The sequence below is a fragment of the Scomber scombrus genome, chromosome 18 (genome assembly GCF_963691925.1).
Source record: "Scomber scombrus chromosome 18, fScoSco1.1, whole genome shotgun sequence".
NCBI classification, from domain to species: domain Eukaryota; kingdom Metazoa; phylum Chordata; class Actinopteri; order Scombriformes; family Scombridae; genus Scomber; species Scomber scombrus.
Window position 1 is genome coordinate 18,682,658 of NC_084987.1, and position 27,253 is coordinate 18,709,910.

Consider the following 27,253-nt stretch of genomic DNA (forward strand, 5'->3'; position numbering starts at 1 on the left):
TTGACGACTGGGATTTTATTTTTCTATTTTGAAAAAAAGACAAAGAAGAGGATCAGGGGTGTGATGTGTTTCTGTAGCTTTGTCTCAGATTTCTATGTATTTGGTGTCTCAATAACAGTCTCAAGAAGCAGGCTCAGTGATGCAAGAAAAGTGCAGACAGTACAGTTTATGACATGTTTAAATTATCTAGGACCTGTTGTGACTGCTGACTAAACCTGTGTGTTCAATTCCAAATATGGCTATTATTCCAAAAGAATAAAAAAATATTGTTTTCTATTTTATGATAAATTATGAAATAACTGGATGCTAGCTGTGAAAAAAACACATATGTACATATACAATGTGAACAAAATCAAAAAGAATTTCAAAGAAGAAAGTGTGACATGGCATCACTGAGCCTCCCTTCTATTGCTGTTTTCAAGCTGGATCAGTAATGACACCACTTAGTGTGTCTGTTCATCTAAAGACAACCAAACTAACTAACTTACTAAATATGTGTAGCCAGAGTGCAATAATAATATATTCTTGTGGAAAATATAGTACCATCCATACAACATAATACAGCCACACTCTTGTGTTCGTACATACTGTAGAACTGCTATATATAATATAAACCCATTTTGTATGATGATTGAGAGTATTTCTAGTGTTCATGCTACTATACAGTAGGTACTTGCCCCCCCCTCCCCTGCACGTGGCAGCGGTGGCATGGGTGTGGCTGGCAGCAGAATTAGGTACTGTAGATTCCTCTAAAAGCTCAGGCCCACCCACTGATGGTGTCACTGTAAAGCAGAAGAGTTACATGCATTTCTGCTGTGGACTCAATAGGCCATTCATCATTCCTCAGTTTTTCTTATCCTCACTTACCCACCCTAACACATCAAATTGACACTGCATATTAGTTACCTACATATTAGTTATGGCAAATTAAGCTATCCCCAAATTAAATCATGTAACCCCTAATGTGTGAATGACAATGTATGACAAGTGTTTTCCTTCCAGTTGCTGAATGATTCCTTTAAACAAAATAAGCCATTCCTGTATTCTGGCACAGCACAATATGTATTTTATTCTATTTTGTGCACAGTCTGGTTTGGCACAGGTACACAAGAAGCATGCTTATGGGCTACTTGGTACTGATTCCCCTTTCAAAGGCAGCTGGCTGGGACAGCGTCTTTATTTTTCTGATCAGCATGCAACATGCACAAGTCCTCAGTAATCTGAGTGAAAACCAAAGTGCTTTGATGCTGTACCATAGCACCATAGACTCAGTATTTTATATTTGTGCAATGGAAAGAAAACATATATATCATGTTAGGCATTGCCAACCTTATTTAAAATGATTTGTGATTGATTATCTGGGTCAAATGATCATTAAGGGGTCGTTAAAAAGTATCAAAACAGTTTGGCAAAATGTTAGACCTGACCTAAAATGTCTCCAGCTTTGTTTTGTGTTTTTGACAGATAAAGGCTTTTGTGAACATGATATTAGTGAAAAAAATACATTAAAAAGGAGGTCCAGATTATAATCTTATATTCATTTCCCTTCTACACTATCATTAGCTTGCCCTGTCCCACGCAGTATGCATGTAGAAAATATAATATGAGATGAAAAACAAAGGAAAGACAAAGAAGAAAAGAAATAAAACAAGATGTTGATGGTATCAACATTTTGTACATTAGCCTGATTTTGCTGCAGGTCAACACCATTGACCTTTGAATACTGTACTACTGTATGTGGAGCCTTCTTATTGGTTGTTATCCTTTGATAGAGCCATATTTATCATCTGTGAGTTCAGGTCTAAGTGAGGCAAAAATAAAAGGCAAAGGTAGAAAAAAAAGGCAGAGTAAAAAGGCTCCTGGACAGTGAAATCGCAAAAACATGGCTGCTGATGAACGTAGTTAGTTCATCTTTCAATAGCACTCTTCTTCCAGTTCCGACATGCAGGAAAACATCTGATGTCGGATTCTGAGTTGTTTTCCTCCCTCCAGAACATGTCACAGTTGGTCATCATCCTGGTTTCAAATCATTTTTATACAGTATGTGCTTGAACACACTGTTATTGTACAACTGCTTATGTCCTGTTTCATGTCCCCTTCCTGCACAGATTAGTCTGTGATGGCAGGTTTTAAGTAGTCTGAAGACAGCCTCTGTCTCACTCTTATTTGACGTAGTGCAGACACCTCCGATCTACAGCAGATTGCCATATTAATCAACACAGTTTGGTAGAGTGACTGCATACTTGTTCTTACGATTTACAGATCTTTGGATCTCAGTATTTAAATCCTGTTTTTGAGGAAACGGTTTTGACTATTGCATGTTCTCATTTAAAAAAAAAAAAAAAATCTTTTGGGAGAGAATCATCTGGATGTTTTAGAGATTTTTAATATTTGCATTTTCAGATGTTTCCATTTGTAGATTGATTACCTAATTGCACTGGGCTCTGATTAATTGGTATCTGATAATATACTGATTAAATGACCCTGTTCTTTATTGTCCAATGCAATACTGGGTGGTTATTTGCTGTATGAGGACAGAGCTCCTCTTTATACAGTTTTATAGAGAGAAGCGGAAACCTTGTTGGTTCTATTTTATTCGGGACCAACGTTATTTAATGTTGAGGTGAACCTTTTTCACACTGACTTTTCCTCCTAATACTCTCAAACATGGTAGAACTATGGTGATGGTGAATCTAATTAACTGATGTATATTTTATGTGGGAGTAGCTTCAGCCCTAATACTCTGTAAAGGACAGATGAGGATAGTGATAAGTTGTTTTCTTTAGGTTGGGTTATTGAACTGGTCCAGCATTGCAATGACGCTGTTCACACGCTCGACATAACACAAGTGTTGCCGCATGACACCAGACTCCAGAAAGTTCAAACTGTGATAGAACTTGAACTTTGATGAATCAGAAGCCTTGTGTTTTTCTTTCTTTATTTCTTTCTTTTTTTTATAACCCTTCATTGATTGGCCCAGGCACCCCCCACCCCCAAACCCCCGAAGCCTTATAAGGAGGGGAGGAGGTGTGTTCTGTCTGTCAGAGGAGAGCCAATGTGTCTGCAATAATAAGCCCTCCATTATTTTCCGTAACAGAGGGAGAAGGGAAGGGACAGAGGAGGTGTTTAAAAGCTCGACACACAGTCGGACTCTCTACATTGTATCGTTGCTGATTATTGTGTGATGACCAACCGTTGTCCTGAAGGATGTTTCCCTGTCAATTAAAAAATACAAGATTTTTTTATTCCTGGCACATGTTGTCTGCTTTATTTCTTGTTTATGGTTTTCATTTGTTCATTAAGGATTTATTCCTAAGGGATGCTTGTACAAAAAACAGTGGTAGACTAAATACAGACTAGCGATTGCCTCCCAACCACAGCCATCTTTGTATCTTTTTTCCACATAATGTATGAAAGTTAGTTATGGCAATGTAAATGATACAATGCTCAGAAATTAACAAAATAATAACAATAATAGTGATGTTGATGTTGAGATACCCCCAGAGACACCTATTAGGGGTGCTATAGATAAGCATTTGTACATCACACTGAGATGTTTGGATTAGCTGTGACTAAAGAGGAATACAGAAGAGAACCGTTTTTACTGTGCATATGTAGTTATGGTCAGCAAAGGAGGAAATCTATCAATGGTAAATATTAGAGGGGAAAACTGATGTTTATGCATAACAGTATCTTTGGTCAGCTTACAAGAGTCAATGCATGACAAGTAGCACCAAGTCAGTGCAAGATGTGTGTACCTACAGTTTCTTTCAGACCTTTTAGTAATCCAGAAATTGTACTTTAAGTGTTGAAAAAGAAGGTAGACAACAGGACAAACTGACAAAGAAATTAGGTAACTTGGGCCCATATGTTCCCCACAGCGGCATTCATTTTACAGTAAGCCCTGATCAGATATGCATCCTCTCTGGATGATACTTGTGCAACACTTTAATAACAGGAGGGCACACAGCTATGTTAATCTGATTACTTCACAAACTGTTTGTATGATGTTGAATGGAGGACATACCAGTGAGGGAATTACATCCATCTGTTAGGAATGATGCATGAACAAAGGTTGTTTTTCAACCTTGATGCAGCTTGATTTTTAATTAGACATTTTATAAAATCCAATTTTATAAAAATGTGAATATGAAATTACAGTCAGCATGAATACGGGTAGATTGACTTGATCACGTAAATCACTCATTACCTCTTCTATAATTTGCACTGCAGCAAATCACAAGTTGTTTCTCATGACATTAAAGCAGGCTTTAAGATATCCAATATGAAAGCAAGCACATATATTCATCCAAACAGTTCTGTTTCTTACTGCAGGTAAGTGCCAGGTCACAACCACCAGGTGGTGTTGTTTGATTGTCAAATAAGGTTTCTAAGAATAAGTGAAAACTACCAAAATCATTATAGTAATTATCAGGCAACATTTTAACGAATTTTCTGTCTGTCACATGCAGAAGAAATACACATGTAAATAAATTATTGAACAGGCAAGAGAAACCCAGCCATGGAAACTGAACCCTGCAAAATACAGTAAAATTATAGTTTAACAACATAAAAATACTTGTATATTTTAATATCATGAGATGATGGACCATTCTATGATTGTGTGAATATGAAATGGCTATATGTTAAGCCCCTAAACTAATGTTTTTGCTTCAGGATTGTTAATTCACTATTCAGAATCAGAATCAGAATCAGAATCAACTTTATTGTCATTATACAGACAGCACAACGAGATTTGCTTGTGCAGCCTCAAAAAACAATACCCACACTCGCACACACACTCACACATAATTAAGTGCATCAGAAACACATGACTAGAGCAACGGTAACAGCAATGGAATATTGCACATCCCTTATTGCCCAGTCCATGTTGCATAGAGTTCATATTGCACTTTATCCCATCTGGCTAAAAGATGAAGCTGTAGTGGCTGAAGGGGGGGCATGATTGTTCAGCTCTGTGAAGGCCCTGGGGGAAAAACTGTTTTGCAGTCTACAGGTGCGGGCTTTGAAAGCCCGATAACGCCTGCCAGATGGTGTATCCATGTAATTCAACACTAGATGGTGCTGCTGTACATGATATACATGCTTAAAATGCAGCAGCAACCTTTGGTGATTGATGTGTGTGTGTGGCTTAGTATGTATGTGTGTTTGTTAGTGAAGTAATGTCAGTTGTAATATGTTCCTGTGAGAAGTAAAGGTCACAATGACAGAATCAAAGAAAAAATAAAAGCCTCCCGCCCCTCCTAACCTGTCATGAGCTGCAGTCCCTGTTAATAACTTTTCTTTTAAAATGCCAATATTTATTTAAGCCTTTGTCTGGTTGATAAATTTACTTTTGCAAGTTCAATTTTAATTTGTTGCCCACTGGTAATAAAATCAGTCTTGAGCGTTTTTGTTCAGCCAACATTGCGTTTGATGTGTTTCAAACAGATCCTGCTTTTAAATGCAGCTCTGCTTTGCCACAATTGAAATTGGCCAGTCATAGCTGAGTTGAAAGGCTGTCTTTGGCTGTGACCATTAAAGAAACATCTCTCTTTTAGGCTGTTATTTGCTTTGAAGCATGATTTAAAAAGCCAGACTTGCAAGCCTGTCCTCTCAAGAAAAAATGACACTATAGGTCATAATGTCTATCACCAAAAAGTACCTATAGTTATGCTTGAGTTACAGATGCCATCTAGCAGCCATGATCTTTCGCTAACCCTAACCAAGTGTTTTTTGTGGCTTAATCAAACCTTAACCACAACGTTGTCACACCATAATTAGTCCTTTTTTAACAGTGATTTGTAATGACTTTTGAAAGTGTGACCTTTCGGTCATTTAATTTGGAGGACTTGTTGGACTTGCAGATAGACTCACACCCATCATATGTCTCTCTGCTTATTTAGTCTGCAAACAAGTCACTAACATTATGATGCCAACCTGCCAGGTTCCCATCTTTATAGTACTATGAAACATCCTATTAGCTTTTAATTTGGATATCCACATTTGGCTGTTGAGGAAAACGCCCCACAAGCTGGGTCATACCACTCTTTAAAAAAAATGTGAAGCAGCTTTTTCAGTCAGTGGTATGACAGCTTTGTCTGGGGGGACAGCCGTTATAAAGCCATAAAAGTAAGTTTGTGCTAGGAGTGGCAGCAGGGCAGTGAGTTTTGGCTGGTAAACTGGGCTCTAAACAATGAGTATATCCTCCTCTGAAGTGTCCTTGAGCAAGCCAGTGAATCCCAATCAGCCCCATGGGTGGTGCTGTGTGGCTGATGGTGACCTCTGCCACTCCCTTGAGGGGGTTTGAATTGAGAAGAGAATAAAGATCAATAAGATATAACTCAATTCTGGTGGATTAAACAGAGCGCGACAACTCTGTGGGGGGCTTGTTTTACTCCAAAGTGTACGGATATTTTACTTGGTCTATGGGTGGCATGGCCTCTGATGCTCAAGACAACACTGCTTGATTTTCCAAGAACTTTCTTACTGTGACAAAACTAACCGGAAACCTGAATTTTTCAAATATAAGGACACAACAAGGGGCATTATACAAAATGATCCCTTGTTTCAGAACATCTTTTCTCAGCCCCAAGTTATCTGTTTCAGATGATCTCCCACATTAAAAAAGAAATAAGTGAGAAGTCAATTACTTTCTTACTGCTCTCTTAGGAAATCAGTGTTGGGGGTCACTGCAATGGTTCCATTATAAAAATGATTATATTGTTATATCTTCATCTTTTCATCCATGAGGATATTGCTACAGCATGCGGGGGTATCAAGGCAAGGCTTTGAGAGAATGTGAACATATGTTGTGGTAAACTGTCTAAATAATGTGCTATGCTTGGCATGACATTTAAAGTGGTTGCTACAAAATGCTGAAAATTGGCTACAGGGAGACTATGTGCTGCTGGTGGAGAAGAAGCAGGCACATGATAAACCTCCAGAGTTTCCAGAGGAGCCAGTGGTGGAGAGAGGGCTGATGGAACAGCCATCTGTAAAACTGAGCTATTGTGGGAAATTTGATCTATGAAGTAGACCCGTGAGTCTGGTTCTTGGCTGCATGGTCAAGAGACTTAGTGAATGTAAACTGTTTTTGCTCACTCGGGTGGAGGATAATTCATATTTGTTGTGGCTGTTGTATCAGAGGGTAAAACATCATCTACTTCTTGTACCAGTGAGGTGACTCATCTTGCCAGTTTGCTTGGGGAAGCTGTACTTCCCCAGGTTTTGCTTCAAGCTGTTGGCATTCCAAATCAGGCACCAGTATCTTCCTCGACGTGACGGTGAATTTCCTGAAGCTCCTTTGCTTCTCTCCTCTGTTATTGTATAGCTGCTTGGATACTGGATGGAGCCTGCAGGGAAGGTAGCCACAGATGACACCTGCAAGACTCGCTGTGTGTGTAGCTTCCACTGATGGAGGATGAAGTCACTGCTTCACCACTGCTGCTGTAGGTGGGTGATCCATGTGGCGGTAGGACAGAAATACACGTTTTCGGTGGGAACACGTCCAGGGTGAAGAATTGGGGTCTTTGGTGCACATTAAATGTTGTGTAACATCGGATTAGGAAAAAAATAAGGAACACGAGATGACTCAAAAACCACCTCTTTTATGGCAAGTAAAAATATTTTTGATTTTAAAAATATAACAAAACCTTATGCTTGATAGCACATAGAGACTATGTTCAGAGGTCACAGAATTAACTATGCAGGAAAAGGTCGAGATTTGTGGTATTTAGTGATTCAACCAATGGCGCAGTAGCAATCAAGGATGTAGTCATGCTGCTTAGAGAAGTGGAATAATTTCTGATCTCATCATATTATTCCATTGGTGGCTAATGAGGCTTATAGGGGCTCAGTCTGGCAATGCTCAGAGAAAGGAGTGGGTGGGCGCTGACTACCTGACATCTTGTACGACTGAACACAAAATAAGAATAAGGCTAACAGTTGTTTCACTTCAATAATTACAGTGCAATGAGATTTCAAATGAGTTCTGAGGAGCTGCACCACATTTTCAGAATGCATTTCAGGAGTTCATTTTCAAAGTATTAGTTTTGAGGAAAAAATAACATTAAGTTCATTAAACATTTTTGAAATGTGAAGTAGAGCATGTATACCTCAGAAAAGTATTTTGTGTTATCAATCATTTATAGGACGGTGTTTTTCTCTTTTAACACTTACAATGCAAATGATGCCTTCCTTACCTGCTCTCCTCTTGCACTCATCTCTCTCTATCTTATCCTACTGACCCTTCTACCTAAGAATGAGAGTCCTTTTATGTTCAATGGAAGCTCTTTGAGAATGAGTACTGTACAAGCATAGATGAGTAGATGAGTATTGTACTTGTATAGATTGTGTATGAGTGTGTCTGTGTGTGAGAGAGGGAGAGAAGTGACGCATTGATTTATTTTATCAGATTACTGCATCTGGAAACCACATGAAATGCTGAATTATACTCTCAATAAAAAGATATGGAAATATAAAGGAAACTAATTAACTAACTCTCTCTCTCTGTCTCTCCTCTCTCCCACTCTCTCTCTCTCTGTGTGTGTGTGTGTGTGTGTGTGTGTGTGTGTGTGTGTGTGTGTGTGTGTGTGTGTGTGTGTGTGTGTGTGTGTGTGAGAGAGAGAGAGAGAGAGAGAGAGAAAGAGAGAGAGAGAGAGAGAGAGAGAGAGAGAGAGAGAGAGAGAGAGAGAGAGAGAGAGAGAGAGAGAGAGAGAGAGAGAGAGAGAGAGAGAGAGAGAGAGAGAGAGAGAGAGAGAGAGAGAGAGAGAGAGAGAGAAACAAGTTTGTGAGTGTTGCACATGCCTTGCAGCTACTCTGTCTCCCAGACAGCTATTTGGTGACCTGGTAACACCTCCCCTCTTTCCCAACATGTCACACACACACAAACACACATGGCAGCCCAGCATGTCTGCCACCACTGGTATCTCCAAGCCATCACACACACATATACACACAATCACATGAGGACACCTCCAGTCCCACCCACTCAGTGGTCTGATTGTCCAGCATTGTCCGTTCATAGCTTTTAATGATCAACAGCAGAACTAGATCTTATTTTTGTTCATGGTTCACATTACTGAGGACACCTTGAAAAAACTGTAAGGGCCAACTGCTGTACTGAGGGCTTTGCAGGTCAACCCTTGTAACTCAGCCCGAATAAACCTCACTGAAATGCAGACAGCTCTGGGGGTTTACATGTGCTTTCGGCAAAGGGCAGGGGTAGAGCTCATGTAAGCAATTTTAAACAGAAAATGGCAGAAAATAACTGCAACTGCAATGTCCTGGGACATACACAAATTTAATAACACATGTCACTTTTTGAGAAACTACAGGAACAGAGCTCAAGCTTATGCATAACATGTTCCTTAAAAGTCTTTATTCACCTTTTTGAAGATAATTAGGATTTCATGGAAAATTGCCCATCCTCTACATGAGTTTAGTGGATTTGGGCAATACTTGTGGCAGTATTCCCTTTGTAATACTGAAGGATTTGGCGCAGGAATTATGAAAACTGAAAGACTTTTTTTGGCACTTGGTCAAATGCATTTATGTTAAGCACTGATTTCCACCAAGGGTGTGTTATGCACCTATTCCTGTCTGTGATATTCATGTACAGAAATTTGCAGCCAACTGTCTGGAAAGAGTCCAATGAGAAAGCGTCGTGGGTACCATCTGACATTGTCCTTCTGGCTTCAGTGGACCATGATCGCTGATTTGCACAGGAGTAGTTTGCAGCAGAGTGTGACACGGTCAGAGGGAGAAAGCACCTCCACATCAGGTATTTGTGTACCCTCCTCCATTTCCACTTACAGTACAGCTAAAGCTACTTTGCTGTTTGGCCCTGATGTCGATACACAACTACAAAATGGATGAAAAGATAGATTGCAACACACTGATTGTATCAAACTACCTGTGGTTTGAATATTCTGTTTCTCCCTCTTAACATATCATTCCCTGTAATACTCACTGCCTCTGTTTTATTTGGAAATCTTGATCGTGACTTTGCCCTTTCTGTCACTCTTGGTTATCTCAAGAAAAAGAAATGCATTCAACACTTTCTTTGAAAGAGACAAATCACACCAAATGTGTTTCAGCAGAAAAGGTTAGATTGCCTTTAAACTTTCTAAACTAAACTAACTCCAAAAAAAGGCAGTTGTTTTATCTTAGCCTTGGCTGTTCGGAGTGAAGATGATAAACTGATGATCTGCTCAGCATGCCTGCTTATATATTCCACCCTTCCTATGACCCTTAAAAGTGGGTACAGACTAGAAGCTACATTCTGTATACCCTCCAGCATACTAGCAAATAACTGAAAATGACAAACAGGTCACTGGTCAAATGTAGGTTATTGGGTCTCCATTAATGTGTCAAATCAATATTTAAAGAGAATACAGTACAGTAGATTTTCTAACTGCAATGCACTGTGGGTATCTTGCACAGCCTGGACAAGTAAGCTACACGGATATAGTCCACTACAGTACCATAAAATGTCAAGTCATGAGAATATTGTAATTATATTTCCACGGGGAATAGAGTATAATAATGTCTGTGATGAACAGTTTTAAAGGTTTAGTGACTTCATGGTACTTCACTGCATTCTTATTCCCTGTACTGAGAGGCTACTTCTCACTTTAAATTGCAATTATATGCTCTAAGGTATTAAAGTTGGAATTCTGCAACATTCCTACTGTGCTTGTAGTCTTTGATAGTGAGTTTTTGCAGAATTTCTAATCCCCCATGTGAACACTTTAACAGCCTTAAAATCTTCCTCCAGGAATTTGTATGCTGTAGACTGCTTAATAAGATATGATAAAAAAAAATAACTTTATGAATCCCAAAGGAAATTCTTGTGCCATCAACATGCTCAATGAAACAGAAACACAGGGTAGAGAAAGACATTTTTAGTCAAATGTAAATACTGTGACCTTACTGCACTGCGCTGTGATCTTATTTGGATGGTATCACTGTAATATTTCTGCTGTGGCATGCTATAATGTGTTTGTGATACCTGATAATGAGCTCCTGGTGACCTGGCTGAGGCTTATGGCATTTATAATGTCACAATGGCATTCTGTGACATTTTTATGACAGCCTTGCTACTCCCAGGTGTGCTGTGGTTCTTGTTGGTGCATGTGGCCTGTTCTTGTACTGGAGTTCTTTCTTGTGCAGTTAGAAAGGGTCGCTGGTAGATTGAAACTTGTCGGTTTACTCCCCCCCCCACAAGTGTGGCTGCATGGTGCATCGCCGCTCCATGATGAATCCTAAAATAGCATTTTTTAAGCTGCAGAAGCATGAATAGCACAGATTTACAGCACATTCACATGCCTAAAAGGAATAAGTGACCAGTACTCAAACATAACATACATACACACACACACACACACACACACACACACACACGCTCGGACTACTCTGCACTTCTCCAGTCGTTTGCTCAGTCAGGTGTGAATTGTGACTGTATACCCATTTGTGAAGCCCGTACTATTGCATGTAACATGCCCCCCTTCCCCACCCCTTCTCTGTCTTTCTGAAGCTCTCTCTCCTCCATGCTCCACTAATCAGAGAGCGAGTAAGAGAGCATGAAGAGAGATAATACATGACAGCTTCCAAGTCAAGGAGAGAAAGATTCACTGATGCTGAGCCTGCTAATATGCTAGATAGCTAGATAGCTAGATAGATAGATAGATAGATAGATAGAAGGATCTTCTGACCTTCTCTGATGGGGAAGTTGAGTGAAAGTGGCATCTGACATTTGGTCTGACATTTTCATGACCACTCTGACCTGTACATCTATCCTATAGGTCGTCCTTGAGCGCTTCCCATCAATTAATGTATGTGTTTACACTCGGATTCAGCCTAAACCATCTTGTTGTGTAAACCAACTTCAATCTAAAGGACTATTAAAACAAAATATGACATGATTGTTTAACAGTGCAAATAAAACATATGCTGATACAGATTTAAAATGAAATTGGGTGAAAAATTTTACTTGACTAACTTGTCAAACTAAAAATATAGTACATCTTATCACAATATTTCCCATGCAGTCCAAAGGTTTTCTTTTTTAAGTGTCTCTGTCAATAAAATAGATTTCATATCCCTTTATCCCCAATTAACTTGGAAGGAACTCCACTAATTTTATATGGGAAGGTCAGTTTACTGTCACGGGGAGTCCTTTTTTTTGTGGCTCTTGTAGGACTTTTCTTGACTATGAATTTGTTACATAAAGTCTGCATTGCACCCTGGGCGTGTGGAGTTGGAAAGATGCAGGCATTTACAGTTCCAGGCAGGCAGTGTCAGACGAGATCATGCTATTTGTTGCACTGTATGGTCCTAAACGATAATAATGTGTCATTCTTTTTAAAATCTGAATCCTGTAAATCTCCACACTTTATAGACTAAATCACCAGAATACCACTTTAACACACTCGCAGTCATTGTAGGCCTTGCGATCACAGGGACCCAAAACTAACTTGTCATTTCACACAAGAGATTAAAATAGCGCAGATTTATTCGGAGTTCTATGATTTAACAGTGATGGTAGCTCGATTGCGAAATTTACACGTTTTAACGTTTAAATATAGCTAAATATCTATTTAACTAAATGTCTGTTTTCTCTTTTTCCAGGTCGGAAGCAGACCAGGTAAAGGTACGCAAGCTGGACAACTTTGTAAACTTAATGACCAATGAGCGAAGACTTCCACAGGTAACAACACAGCCAGCTGCGGATGAAATTATCTCACAGAAGCGTTATATTATTACAGTGATGGCAACGCACATTTAAAGATTTTAACAATTAACATTTTACATTAGTCGTGATTTATGAATTTTATTTTACAATTAAATTACATTTGAACCGGTTACCTTTTCTACCACTTCACACGCTTGCTCTTCATTAACATTCACAAGTTGATTCGTTTGCACACACCAATGTGTGTGCCCACACCTAAACTTATCCACAAAGGTAAGTGAAGATGGAGCAGTTGACTTTCATTGCATGAATTCATATTGTAAGCTATTTATTATTTGCACCACTGGTTGGTGAATGTTTTACAGACCCTTGCAGTGCTCCAGATTTCCAGATGGATTGACTGTATAAAAATCCCCCAAAAACACGAATGGAGGCAGTGAAGAGTCGGTTATTTTTCACACACAAAAAAAGAGATGCAGGTGCTGTGTTTGGAAAAAAGACAGTAGAAATTGTTTTCTTCATCATTTGTGATGCAGCCCAACTCTCCACGTCTGTCTTTGACTGAACTACTTCCTGAAGGAGCTTTAGCGCAGAGAGCAGGGGAGAGAGGAGAGAGGGGAGAGCGACGGACCGACAGTCCGTCTATCTATCCAGCTGCCCCTGCCTCTGCAGAAGCGCACATGCATACACATAGACAAAACGCGAAATCACACGCACGCGTGCCCATTCAGCACACACGTACACTCTCTCACATACACGTGCACGACGAAAGAGAAATAGGGAGAGAGGGAGAAAGAGAGAGAGAGGAAGAGAGAGGGAGAGAGAGATAGAGAGAGAGAGAAATGTTGAGAGCGGGTCCCATGCACGGTTTGCAGGCTGCTGGAGCCGCTGTACTGTAGTCTATGTGCGTATGAGTCTATGTGTGCGTCCGGCGGCTGTTCGCCTGCCTCTTCCCTCCTCTGCGCTACTCTTCTCGCCCGGGACAGGAATAACGGGATACCGGGAGCTCTAATCATACAGAGGCAGGTTGAGCCCCCACAATGCGCGGGGCCAGTAGAGATTGCAGTGGAGAATCAACGGTAGGCGCACACACAATGAAGATTGGATTACAACAACAGTGAATTTATTCGCAGCTGCGCGCACGTGAAGTGATAAAACGGGGGATTTCATTCAGGGTTTTTTTTTGTTGTTTTTTGTTGTTTTTTTGGACACGGTGGGAATAATTCATTGCCAGAGATTCGGTGATTTTTTTCCTCTCTCCTGTTGTGCAGTGTTTGTGAGTGTGATCACCATCAGAGGCTGCATGGTTTCTCAGAGGAGAGAGGGGACTGTTGCAATGTCATCTCACACCACTATTTTGGAGCTCTGTGGAAGGGAGATGCTGTAAGTACTTTGCCATTTCTCTTATTTTTCTCTGATCGTGGCTCGTGGTGATCAAACGCCGTCTCTGTCTCTCCCCTTCTTTCTTGACTCACGGGCGCTGTGCGGGTTTTACCCACAGGCATCCCTTATCCAAAGTGCGGCACCCACACTATGGAGAGCACAGCTGCCCCTAAAACACGAACAACTGGGATTTATACGATGCGAGGCTGGCAGGTCTGAGATGAGAAGAAAAATCTAATTGTGCTTTCTCAGCTCTTACGTCAAGTGTTATAATTTCCTCATAATTCATAACGCTGGCGCAGTGAGCGCAGCGCAGCCTGCTTCAAAACGCATCTGTATACATTTCTCAGCTGGACAAAACAAGCTAAACACATGTCTTCCTATTGCTTAAAAAACAACCTTAAACTGATTGTACAGGTGAAATACAAGGCATCGTGCCTCCGTCTATAGTTTGGCACAGGCACCCCACATCCCCAATTAATTAATTAATTAATGAATACAGTGTAACCAACAGACGCTGTGAATCCAGTTTTTACCCAAAGAAGATGAGATTAACGCCACACAAATTAAGAGATGGGCGTGCTTTCTGGTGATTGAACCCCGAGGTTGGAGAACACATTGCGGGGTTCTGTCGCGCACCGGTTGGCACAACTTCTAGCTCTTCACCATCCCATACCAGGACGATCAGTCAGTGTCACATTAAGGTGATACCCGGGAACACACCTCTCATTTTCTGAGCTGTAATAGAGTTTTAGGACCACGTCTTGCGTCCGTTCCCTGTATCAAAACGTGTTGCAAAGTGGACACCTGCAGGCATTTCCCCTAAAAGAAGAAACAATTAAATACATCTTTCACTCTGTCAGGAGCGTCTTGGCCACGAGTGGAGGAAGCAGGCGAACGGTGTACCAGTAGGGGTCGCACTTGTATTGTGTTGGCTTCATTGAACCTAATGGGGAGATCCAAATGAATTTACATCTCCTCTCTCTTCTCCCCCTCTCTCCATCTCCTGTTCTCGGGATTCAGTCACGTTGTTGAAGCGCAGTTCTTCTATCTCAGAGAAGCGCTCTCTCTCTCTTTCTCTCTCTCTCTCTCTCTCTCTCTCCTCTCTCTCTCTCTCTCTCTCTCTCTCCTCTCTCTCTCTCCTCTCTCTCTCTCTCTTCTCTCTCTCTCTCTCTCTCTCTCTCTCTCCTCTCTCTCTCTCTCTCTCTCCTCTCTCTCTCTCTCTCTCTCTCTCTCTCCTCTCTCTCTACCTCACTCTCTGGCTCTCTCTGTAAAGCTGCAGCCCGTGGAGGGGCAATCCATATTTTTTATGATAGCAAAAGGAAATAATGTTTTAGCCCACTACCTCCCTCCATGCAGATTGAGGCCTTATTGTAGACTATAGCTACTCTACCTTAGGTTTTCCTGCTTTTAATATCAGCAAGTGTGTGTGTGTGTGTGTGTGTGTGTGTGTGTGTGTGTGTGTGTGTGTGTGTGTGTGTGTGTGTGTGTGTGTGTGTGGATGAGAAGATATAAGAGAGGAAGAATGAGAGAGAGAAATATATGTGATTGATTTTGATCACTCCTTTATTTACATATGATGAAGTATTAATAAAACAGGTAGAGTCAGAAGACACCTCTTCTGAGGCTTAAAAATGAAGTTGCCAGCAGTCACAAAAGAGATTGCTCCTGCAAAGCAGTGCAGCTCTGTTTCAAATTCATCAATGTTGTTCATGGCTGAATAAAACCTGAAATCACCTCTGACTCCAGACTTCAGAGAGAGCTTCAGATTCCTTTCTATCCGGGAGAGGACAGAAGCACTGCAGCTTTAGTTTGTTGGTTGCTACCATAATGCAAGAGAGAAAGATAACAAATAACATGTCATCAAAGAAATAACTGCTCTTAATGACAACATATAATTTGAGCAATTTATAAGATTTAACATACATGGAGGTTTGGACAGGACTGCGATTGAACGATCAGACACTATGAGATGACAGGATACACAAGATAGGATTTCTTCTCATAACCAGCATGTTTTATAATCACCATTGCTTTTTCTTTATATTCTTTGGGAATACAAATGCATTTACATGTCATGCCAATAGACAAAATTCAAATTGAAATTCAAATGGAGATACATCTTGCATGCTAATGAGGCAGAAACTGACTGATGCAATTAGCACTAAAGGAACTGCAAATAAATGAGTGAGGAGACATAGAGTGCAGCATGCATACAGTGCAATCTACCAATATAGCAGGGAGGCATACAGTAGGTGTGTATGGGGCATCAGGTGCAGAGAGGAAGACAGAGAGGGATATATAAAGAGAGAGACACGCAATTCATATCCATTATATAAGAGAATACTAATGAGCTCACTTTTTTATTTGTCAGCCTCTCTCTCTGTCTTTCTCTCTCTCTCTCTCTCCCTTACACACACGTTCCACACACAGTAGGTTCGTAGGGAGCTAAAGAGGTATGTGCAGTGGGCAGACAACATGTTGAAGCCTGAGTGGTAACAGACGATTGCTTCCACTGGGCTTCTCATGGGCGCTCATGCACACGTCAGGGCACAGAGAGCAGATGGCTGGGGCCAGGGAGAGAGAGAGAGATGAAGAGAGAATGAATGAGGGAATTGCTGGAAGAAAATGGATAGAGGAATGAGGTGACAAAGGAGAATAAGCGATGGGAAATAGTTGGTGTTTCAGGGGTTACTCAAAGAGGTACTTTAATGATTCAGTATTCCACTTTCTTAAAGTTTGGGAACATAGAGAAAAAATGCTCTGAATCAAAGCAGCAGAGTTTGAGGTATCCTGACTTTTTAAATCTCTAGTACTGGCAAAACTCCAAAAGCATTGGATCTGCCTGGTGAATGCCAACGTCTTATAAATTGTCACAACCCCAGCTTGTAATGCACCTTTCTCCTAAAAGTATGTAGTCTCTTAGGCCAAGTCAAATTCATCCTCATGACATCTCTAGGGGGATTTTTTGCTGACTTTATAAAGAGCCATTCCAGGCAATGTAGAAAACTGATCTTGCTTTGTAAAATCAGTGGAGTTTCCCTTTAATGTCTGGAGTTACATGCTCTTTGGTTCAGAGCTGCAGTTCCCATAGATCAGCTCCCAGTCAGATAATGTGGGCGATACTCAGACATCATTCACTGGACTTTATGATGCTGATTTTCTGTTCATCTGAGTCTGTGTTGCTGGCGCTCTTTCCCACTTCTGTTCAGCTAAGGTGTGTTAAATAAGTACTGGTTCTTATAATCCAAAGAAACCGAAGTTGATTTTTCCTGGAAAATATCTGTTGGACACAGATGCTGAGAAGAGGACATGTAAAAGCTTTCAATGATGTCATTTAAAAAAGAAAGATAAGAATATATTATTAATAAAAGCTGACACTTCTCACTCCAAAATATTACGTATCCATTTATGTCAATACTCAAACTCCAAAACTACATTTTATTCTTCAATAACATTACTTTTAATCCTTCAAACCATTGTTACTCTTTATGCAAAATCATGTAGACAGTTTTTACCTTTAGCGATACATTTGCATTAGTTTTTTTTTAGTGCTTTCAAATGCCGAATGTCATTTAGAATGAAACTCTTTAAATAGAAAGGCATGGAAGGATGTAGAACCCGGCGAATGAAATTAGCAGAGAAAAATAGGAATATGAGAGGGGGAATGATGGCAGAGAGGGGAAATGGACAGGGACAGATGAATAAGTGAAGAGGCAAAGGTAAGGTATTTTCAGAATTAAGCTATTTTAGAATATAAGGCTTTGTATAACTGGGGAGATGTATATGGGATCGTGGTAGAGAAGGGGACAGGCAGAGGAAGAGAGGAATGAAGGAAGAAACTTGGACTCCTTCATTTGACTCAGAAATGGACAAAGGGAAGACCTGGAGTAAGTAAAGATGGAGGTAATGGGGGATTGAGAAATATATGGAGAAATCAGGACAGGAGTGATTGAGAGGTGTTGCAGTTCAGTTACAACAAGTAACATGAAGCAGATCCCACATGACTTGACTTATGCAAATACAGTAAACAGGCATAGAGCTAGCAACAGTCAAATCTAAAAACTCTTTAAAAGTGACTGATATCACACCAGACAAAAATTCACTATAAATTATTAGATTTGCTGATGAACTCAAAATGTGTAGTTTCCACTTGACCAGTGGATGATTGTGTTCTGACTCTATGTGAGTTTCCATTAACTCTGTTCAGTCAATTTGTAATCTTATCAAAACCTTTTCAGAATTATCATGCAACAACATTGAATTGACACAAGTTTTGAAAATTCAGTTACAGTTATGTTAACATCCAAAGGGAAATGTATTCACTGTCTGCAATCCATTGAGGTTTGATATAAAGTTTTGAAGTGTTGAAAGAAGGGAAAGGGTGGAGATTTATGGTGAGGAAATGAGAGATGATTAAGTAAAAGAAAAAATAGCAGATGGAGAGCTGTGGCTTTTGTGTCCTTTTAAAAGCTCTGGAGAGAGATTCAGGGGCCATGGAGTTAAAGATGTCAGATAAAAAGAAGGAAAAAAAAAAAACTTATGTCAACATCTTGCTTAAATGAATGCAGTAGTGGAGAAAGCAGTTGAATGTGGAGGAAGGAAAGAAGGATGACATTATCATGATAGAAGAAATGGGGGGATGAAGAGAAGGATAGATAGATGTGTGAATGAATGTAGAGTAATGGAGTAGCCAGATGGGATGGAAAAACCCATACAATATTAAGGCTAGTCTTCTACAAATCACACACATACACACACATATACACACATACGTCCTCTGGGCCGTGGCATAGTAAAACATACACTTATCATCTTCCGTATCAACCATTCTGGCCTCCGACTGTAAATAAATCATATCCATAGAGTGTGTACAGTAATGTTAATCTAATTTTAATGCCATTTAGGAGGATAGGAGTAAAAATGAATATGACTGCAGCAATCATATTAATCATCATGTAAAGATAATGCAGTTGAATTATTGATGCATATGAAACCTAGTTGTGTGTGGACATGAAACATAGGCTTTGTGGCAGTGAAGCTGTATGGGAATTGTGGCACAATAATGGTATAGCAGGAGAAATGTCCCTGCTAGATTGTGTGTGAGTGTGTAAAAAATGAACTTGTGTTATAAGAAAAGCATCGTTTTCAGTTTCCTAATCACTGAGAAAACACTGAGAAACTGTTGTTTTTTTTTTTTACTGGATATACTTATGCATGCACAGACAGTATTTATATTTTGTGCCTTTTGTGAGGTAGGAAATATGAGTCTGTGTGTGTGTGTGTGTGTGTGTGTGTGTGTGTGTGTGTGTGTGTGTGTGTGTGTGTGTGTGTGTGTGTGTGTGTGTGTGTGTGTGTGTATGTGCGAATGGTAGCCAGTAGTATGGATGTGCCTGCCAAACATCATTTACTGTTGTGGTGCCAAGAAACGGTAGCCTTTGTGTGACGACAAACTGCCCCAATCCGATTTGGCTGGGGATGCTCTCTCTCTCTCTCTCTCTCTCTCTCTCTCTCTCTCTCTCTCTCTCTCTCTCTCTCTCTCTCTCTCTCTCTCTCTCTCTCTCTCTCTCTCTCTCTCTGTCTCACTGTCTCTCTCTCTCCCCCTCTTTCCTCATATGTGTGCGTTGCTTTCTTTCTTTCTGCATTGCCTTAACTTCCTCTGTCTGTTTTTCTCCTCTTCTGTCCATTTTTTCCACTCTCCGCCCCTACCCAATAATCCCCATGTGATGCTGCAGAGTTGAGACAAGGAAAGAGAGAAAAAAACCACCCTTTTGTTAGTCAGATTTTCACACCACCCTTTGGAACCGAAAGATAATCTTGTCAACAATGGACTCGCCTGTTACTATAAATACTATTAAAAGCCAAATTGGTACCAATTTGACCGTTTAAAAAAAAATTATAAATCTGGTTTTGCCATTACTGATAGATAGATAGTTTAGTACCTAGACGTCAAAGACTGGTGGAATTTGTTTTTGGTACAGTATGTTATACTCTGCAGCACAAATATATAAGTGCACAACAGCAGACAATCTACATATTATCACAGCACAACAGGGATACAGTCAACATATCATTGGAGAAACATAGTACACACAACCATATACCATAAGTGCATGGTAATGCATGTAGCTACAGCTTAATATTCTAGCATATTTTTGGAGGAGGATTCTTTGATGTCCTGAAATGGTCTAGGTTACTGTCATCCTTATGCCAAACTATTGTATTCATGTTAACAAGTAAGACGCATCGTATGCATCCCTGTTTATACTTTACAGATTGTGTGGGCTTTATAATCACCAGAAACTGATGATGAAAAGCATTTTAAGAGAGTAATGGTCCCCCGGATACTGTGTTATTAATTGTAAAGCAGCAGCCAGATGTGGTGTGGTGTAGTAATGATGAGGAAGAATCAAATGCTCTTCAGCAAGACCTTAAATGAGAATCAGCTATATGGTTGCTGTTCTGTGGCAGACATAATGCAAAAGGATGGATTTCTCTCCAAGAGGTCAAATTGGGTGCAGTGGCTTGAAGCCCCTGACAAGTTTAGAAATAGTCAGTTGCTCTACAGTCCAAAAATCTCAGTGTAAATGTGTGAAACTGAAGCAGGATTTGGTACAATTTCTTATGTTTAAATATCTTCATAGTAATGTTACCATTGTTCCAAAGAAAACAATTGTCAGGTCTCTATAATTAATTGATTTCACAATCTGTCAAGGTAAACCTTCATGGTAATCCTACAGCTTTTGGGCAAAGGAAGATGGCGACTCCTTGACAGAGACACTAGGAATTCATTAGGCATAGCTGCCCTGTGAATGGACTGAGATTTGGATGATTCATCCTCAGGTCTGCTCTAACAGGGTTTATTGCTCAGTTGGGCAATGGGGGGGGGGCAGTCTTTTGCTTCCTTTTAAAAATACATGATGACACAGTGAGCCCACATTCAGTATACACATGACACACATCAATTTCATTACATAATCACAAGGTATGACAAATCCTAATCTAAAACCTTTTGTCATACTTACAAATAGCTGTTTTCACTCTGTCAAAGGGCAAGGACAGAAATTATTGAGAAACTTTACAAATTAAAAACACAATGTTCCTTTTGAATACTTCTGGAAAACCCTGATCAAGATACATGGGAAAACAGTATAAAAGGTAGCAATGTAATTAGTTCTTCTTTACATATGAACCTTTAAAGAAACAAGGTAAAAAAAATGAATATAAAGAGGTGTTATGATCTGCAAATTGCCATAGCTGGCCCATACCCCCTAAATGTAACATTTTAGAAAAGGTTTGGACATTTTTATTCTGCATATAGATGTGGATCAACATTAAAATACGCACACAGTAGTAATATACAATTATCAAAATGATGGTTCCTCACCTTCATTCAGATATGAAAAAACTAATAACTCATTTGTTGGCCCCTGCATGGCCTAACGCTCCACCAAATGTGATTAGATTAGTATGTTTTTAAGATATCTTGTTAAATAAGAGACACATAGAAAAAAACAAGGTTTAGAAAACATCCTGGTAACTATTAAATCTGCATGATTCAGCCTATTTTACTCAGTACTTATGAGTTTTCCATAGGTTGGCAGTATGCACATTATTTGCTGTGTTCTTCAATAAGAGTCATTCACAGTGGTGTTTTGGCATATATTTAATGGGTAGGAACACTGTGTAAATGAGGCAAGTTTCTTATGATTCTTATGATCTCAGGACTTAAATCTACATTGGTTTCAACAGTGGTGTAATAAACGACTGCTCCTATGAATCAATCATGCACAAACAGGCTCTGCAGTGACGCACAAACACGCGGTCCTGTCATGACATCCATAAATCGTCAAACAGTGCACATGAACACATTATGTGACCATATGTTTCATTCCCTTCTGATTTTGCTCACACTCTACTGTTCAGCACACCTGCTCATATGTCTTACACATGATGATGTTTCATGCTCTGTGAGCATCGGGTGTCCAAGGAATCCAGTGGGTGTCGTCTCTGTAGGGAAAAGGGTGACGTATATTGTGATTTCTGTGAGACAATGATGATGTCACCATGCTTTTCAGCTCCACTTGGTGCAAAGTGACTGCTGTCACTTTCTTATGTTCATACACATGTTTGTTTCTGCTGAGGAAACCCCCCCCCCCCACACACACACACTTCCCACACTCCCCACTCCAACCTTCTGTGCTCCTGTCCGAGGCCTGCAGTGCTATACTTCAAAAATGCAAGAGAATACTATTTGGCATCCGAAGCTATTTATAACACTTGCCGGTTTATGTTAGTCTGTTCTTTTCAGCCTTTATGTAATTCCTACTTACCTCTGGGATACAAAATGATTTGTGCATGTGTCTGACAGCTGTGTCACGACTCTGTACATTGAACCATTTATATACCAATCTATTAAATAATGGTGACGAGTCAGCCTCAGCACCATGGGATGTGTTTTAATGGCTGAGATAAAATTAATATACACATGTTTTTAACCATACAGCTCTTTCAAATTTCTTTTTTCTTCCACAAATATGAGAGAGGTTGCATCCCCATAATGTAAAAAAAATACCCTAATTAATGGCGCTTTTCCACTACACAGTTTCAGCACGACTCGCCTCGCCTCGCCTTGCCTCGCCTCGCCTCGCCTCGCCTCGCCTCGGCACGGTTCCTTTTCCATTACAAAAAAGTACCTCCTCAGCGTGGGCGGGGTCGTCATAGCACGGCTCCGCGAAACTGCCGTGACTTCGTTTTATACGCGACACAAAACACATAAACAATGGAGGACATTGAGGCAGTGGTGTACTTGTTGCTGTATGAGGCTTTCTGTCACACACAAAGCAAGAAAATTGAGCCGCATGGCTGTAACTATGGTTGTAACGCTGCTGCCGGTATTTAAAAATGCCGGGTTTGATTTTTGTGTGGGACGGCTCATGACGCTTCCAGCGACAACTACCAATCAGCGGCCAGCAGTGTGTCGACGTCACATTTTAGTACCGGCTTGGCTCGCTTGGAACCTCACCAGAGCAGGTACTAAAAAAGGACCAGGTACCAGGTACTTTCCCTAGTGGAAACGCAAAAAGAACCAAGGCGAGTCGAGGCGAGTCGTGCTGGAACAGTGTAGTGGAAAAGCGCCATTAATGCATCCCCTATAGCCCCTTACTCTAACATCATAGCTAAATGCCTAACCCTAACTAGGCCGATATTTACTTAAAAATGTAATATCGGGAAGTATCGGTATCGGTTTTTATAACCAATGTTTGTTCTGTAGGCTTCAGCATTTCCAAGCCTGCATGAACGCAGATGGGACGTTTACCGGCGCGCGCTTGATGACGTATAACAACAACAACAACACGCTAGACTCATTGGTCGCTAACCGTGGCTAACAAGTTCATAGCGTCCACCACCATGTACACATACACACAAACCAGAAACGAGGTTTACCTCCTCGTTGTCATTTTCTTTATGTTTTCGGCGAGTCGCCACCGGTCCCGCCTCCTAAATTTTACCAGGAACTTCCTGAAGTTAGAAACGGGGCTTATGTCTGTGGCTTGGAACTATTTCCAAGTGTGTCCTACGGATAGTAAATTTGCAATTTGCAATGACTGCATAGCAGCATAATAAATATGGCAGTGCTTTTTTCCATAACTTAAGTTGAAGACATTATTTACATTGGAAAGCCATGTTTCATTTATGTAGGCATCCAGTGGAGCATCATAATTAGGCATAATGTGTTAATTCCACAGTAGGAAATATGTTATGTTGTTACCTAACAGTTTTGGTATAAAAAGCCTGCATATATATTGGTATCGAGTGATATCAGAATCGTAAATTATGAGTTGGACAATATTGGAATATTGGATATCGGCAGAAAAGCCAATATTGAGCATCCCTAACCCTAACCTAAACCTAATTCTAACCTTAACATTAAAACCAAGTCTTAATCCTCAAGCAGCCCGATTTAAATTGTGAGAACTAGCCAAAAATGCAAAAATGTCCTCACTACAGTGGTTTTGAACTAAAATTCATCCACATAGAGAAAGATGTTCACATACAGTATATGCACATATTATTCTTTATCCTGCACAAAATGTTTATATATAATAGCTAAGTAAACCCCCTGGCAGGAAGTGTAATAAAATCAAAACTATATGAATGCTGAGTGCATCTTGTCTATTACTGTCACTCATATCGCCTCTTATAAGCTTTATGTCAATCTTTGCTGGAGGTTGAGCCTTAACATATTACACTTTTAAGGTGTATAAATGTTACTTTCCTCTTCCAAATGACACAGCTTGCTCCTGAATCATCTACTCTCTAGCAGTCATGACCATAAAGTATATACTTGTTAGTCATCTTTTTCGCTCCCCCCCTCCGCAACTTCCTCTCAAGGCCATCTCCCTCCTTACAAGTTTGATGTGTTTAATAACGTTACTGAGAAGAAATTGAATAAGAAAAAAAATGCAACCTGAACATTAACAATTTATCTCCCCTGTCTTTTTCTCTCTGCCATCACCTTCCACTCTTTTTCTCTTGCATCTGCTTCCCTCTCTCCTCTTGATCTTTTTCACATATCCTCCCCTTTCATCTTCATCTTCTATTTTCCCTCATCTTCTTTCAACGCAGGGGATGAAGTGGTTTGGCAGTATGTCCCTCAACAGCAAAAGGTGTAAGAGGAGGAGTAGAAGGAGCAGCGGCAGTAGCAGTAGCAGTAGCAGTGGTAGTAATAGTGTGCTGCTCCCCTTGGTTCTCCTGGTGGTGGTGACCCTGATCGCGGACCCCGTGGCGGCTCAAAAGCAGCGAACTGGAGGGGCCTCAGAAAAAGTGCCGGTCCTGAACATTGCAGTGATCCTGGGACGCACGCGCTACATCTCAGACCGCGACATCCGGGCACTGTGGAGCAAGGAAGACCCCATCGATGTCAACGTGGTCACACTGCTGGTGAATGAGACTGACCCGAAAAGCATCATCACCCACATGTGCGACCTGATGTCTGGACCAAGATCCACGGCGTTAGTGTTCGGAGACGGCACCGACCAGGAGGCCATTGCCCAGAATTTTGGATTTTATTTCCTCGCAGACGCTCATACCCATCCTGGGGCATCCATGGAGGGGTCGTCCATGATCATGGCTGATAAGGTATGTAGGAGTGGGCTGATGGATGATTGGTGGAAGAATGTTTTACAGCATTGTGGATGAAGCTGTCCAAAGACAGATATGGAGTAGAATGAATGAGTGAATGGATGAATTGAAGTGATGGACTGATTGATTGCTTTGGTTTGAAGTGATTTGACAAAAGTCCTGCACCAACTTGCACCTATCAGCTTTTACAGGTTTGGCTCTTGGGTGCTAGAGACAGAGCTGAAAATGGTACTAATCATGCAAACAGAAGTTAGCTGCACATTACAAATATCAGTGCAGCTGGTGTATATCTATTCATAGCAGAAAGAGGTGAGGAGAAAGAAGAGGAACCAGGCTAGAACTGAACTGAATGAGATCATAATGTAGGAGGTAAAGAGGGTGAGGAGCAAAGGTAAGTATGTGCAGAGAAGTGTTCAAGGAATGGGATGAAGGAAAGAGTATTTAAAAAGGAGGGGTGGAGAACAAGTGGGAGAGGAGAACAAGGGATGCAGTAACTAAAGAAAGAAGGCAGAGGAAAGAGGAGGAGTGGCTGCGTGGTACAGTGAGCTGTCCATCTGGGAAGTCTCAATTCATTGTGCAGGATTTCCTTAAGCAAATTGCAAAAGCCCTGATTGGTTCTCACATTTGAATAGGCAATGCCCCTCACCTGCCAATCACTTTATACCATGAATGGGAATAGATGAACAGCACATGATGTTGTGGATTCACGAGGCAGTGCTTAGCTCTTTGGATTCATCAGATTCACAATGGGGATATTCTTATCTGTCTTTTTTGCCCTGAAGATCAAAGAAGGCTCACCAGGCAGCATGTTACCCAGACTAGCCTTTAAGATGCTACATTTAGCATTTAGAAACGTCAATTTGTCATAGTCAGATAATTTACAATACAGTACCTTGATGTTTTTGCTTTAAACAAATGCTGGTAATTTTTTTAATTGCCACCACACTTTTTCCTCAAATCCTGTGGCGTCCTTCCCACAACCTAGTGCCACTACTGTGTGCTTATCTTCCCTGTCACTTTCCTGAAGAGGATAAATGTTACTAAATAACTTTTCCATAAGCCTTTCTCTTTCCCCCAAGATATATCAGTGCAAGAAAATCACAAATCTTTGGCACCATTCGCACTGGAAGAATACCATCCTTCTTTCCATAAAGCAATCTCTCTCCTAAGCAGCCCAGCAGATTTTCTACCCAAATCCAAACCCTTTGGCCCATAATAAAAGACGCAGTGTAAAGGTCGGTCGGGGTTGTTGAACCTCTCAGCAGTTATCTTGTATTTGTTTACAGTAAATATACGAATGTCTTAAATTTACTGTGGTAATGGTTTATTGATTCTGTAATGCTACACGTGGCACCTTTTAAGATGGGCGAGAAGAGGGAGGGAGAGAAGGGGGTGACTGTCGGAGGAGGAGGAGGGAGAGGGTGTGAGTTGGAATAGAGGAGGTGGAGAGACGAAGCAGAGAAATGAAAGAGTGAGGGATAATCCCTCAGTTTGACCAGAGGCGAGGCTCAGTGGAGGGGAATTACAGAAATGTCCTGATTGGCACCTGCCACACACCACCTATCTCTGCACTGCAATGCACTACACACACACGCACACACACACACACACACACACACACACACACACACACACACACACACACACACACACACACACACACACACACACACACACACATCCTCTTGTCCCCTGTCAGCGAGTGTCATTGAAACAGCAGCAATTCAGCTCCTTGACAGCAGCAGTGTTTCCTCTGCAGGAACAGACAAGGAGAAAATAATCCACTTTAAAGTGCTCGACCCACCACTTTGTCTTCTCTTGTTTTCTTCCTCACGTTTTCCTCCTTTCCTCACGACTTATCTGTCTACCACAGCTAGCTTCAAATCCACGCACTCCTCACATAATGTGACGTTGCCGCTTACCTTTCACCACTTTAGCACTCATACAGACTCTTTATACCTCCAGGTTGATGTATAATTTATGTTGCTGTTGTTGTATGAAAACCCTGTGACTCACATGTGTTTCTAA

The 27,253-nt window shown here is 40.7% G+C and overlaps 1 protein-coding gene across 1 annotated transcript in view; it reads left to right on the forward strand.

Moving 5' to 3' along the window:
- The first annotated feature begins 24,709 nt into the window (after positions 1-24,709).
- grin2aa (glutamate receptor, ionotropic, N-methyl D-aspartate 2A, a) overlaps positions 24,710-27,253 on the forward strand; it is a 132,990-nt gene continuing 130,446 nt past the window's right edge. Inside the window, 3 exon segments of the mRNA XM_062438268.1 lie at positions 24,710-25,138; positions 25,140-25,184; positions 25,187-25,222. Coding sequence (XP_062294252.1) covers positions 24,713-25,138; positions 25,140-25,184; positions 25,187-25,222 — 507 coding nt within the window. The 5' untranslated portion in view covers positions 24,710-24,712.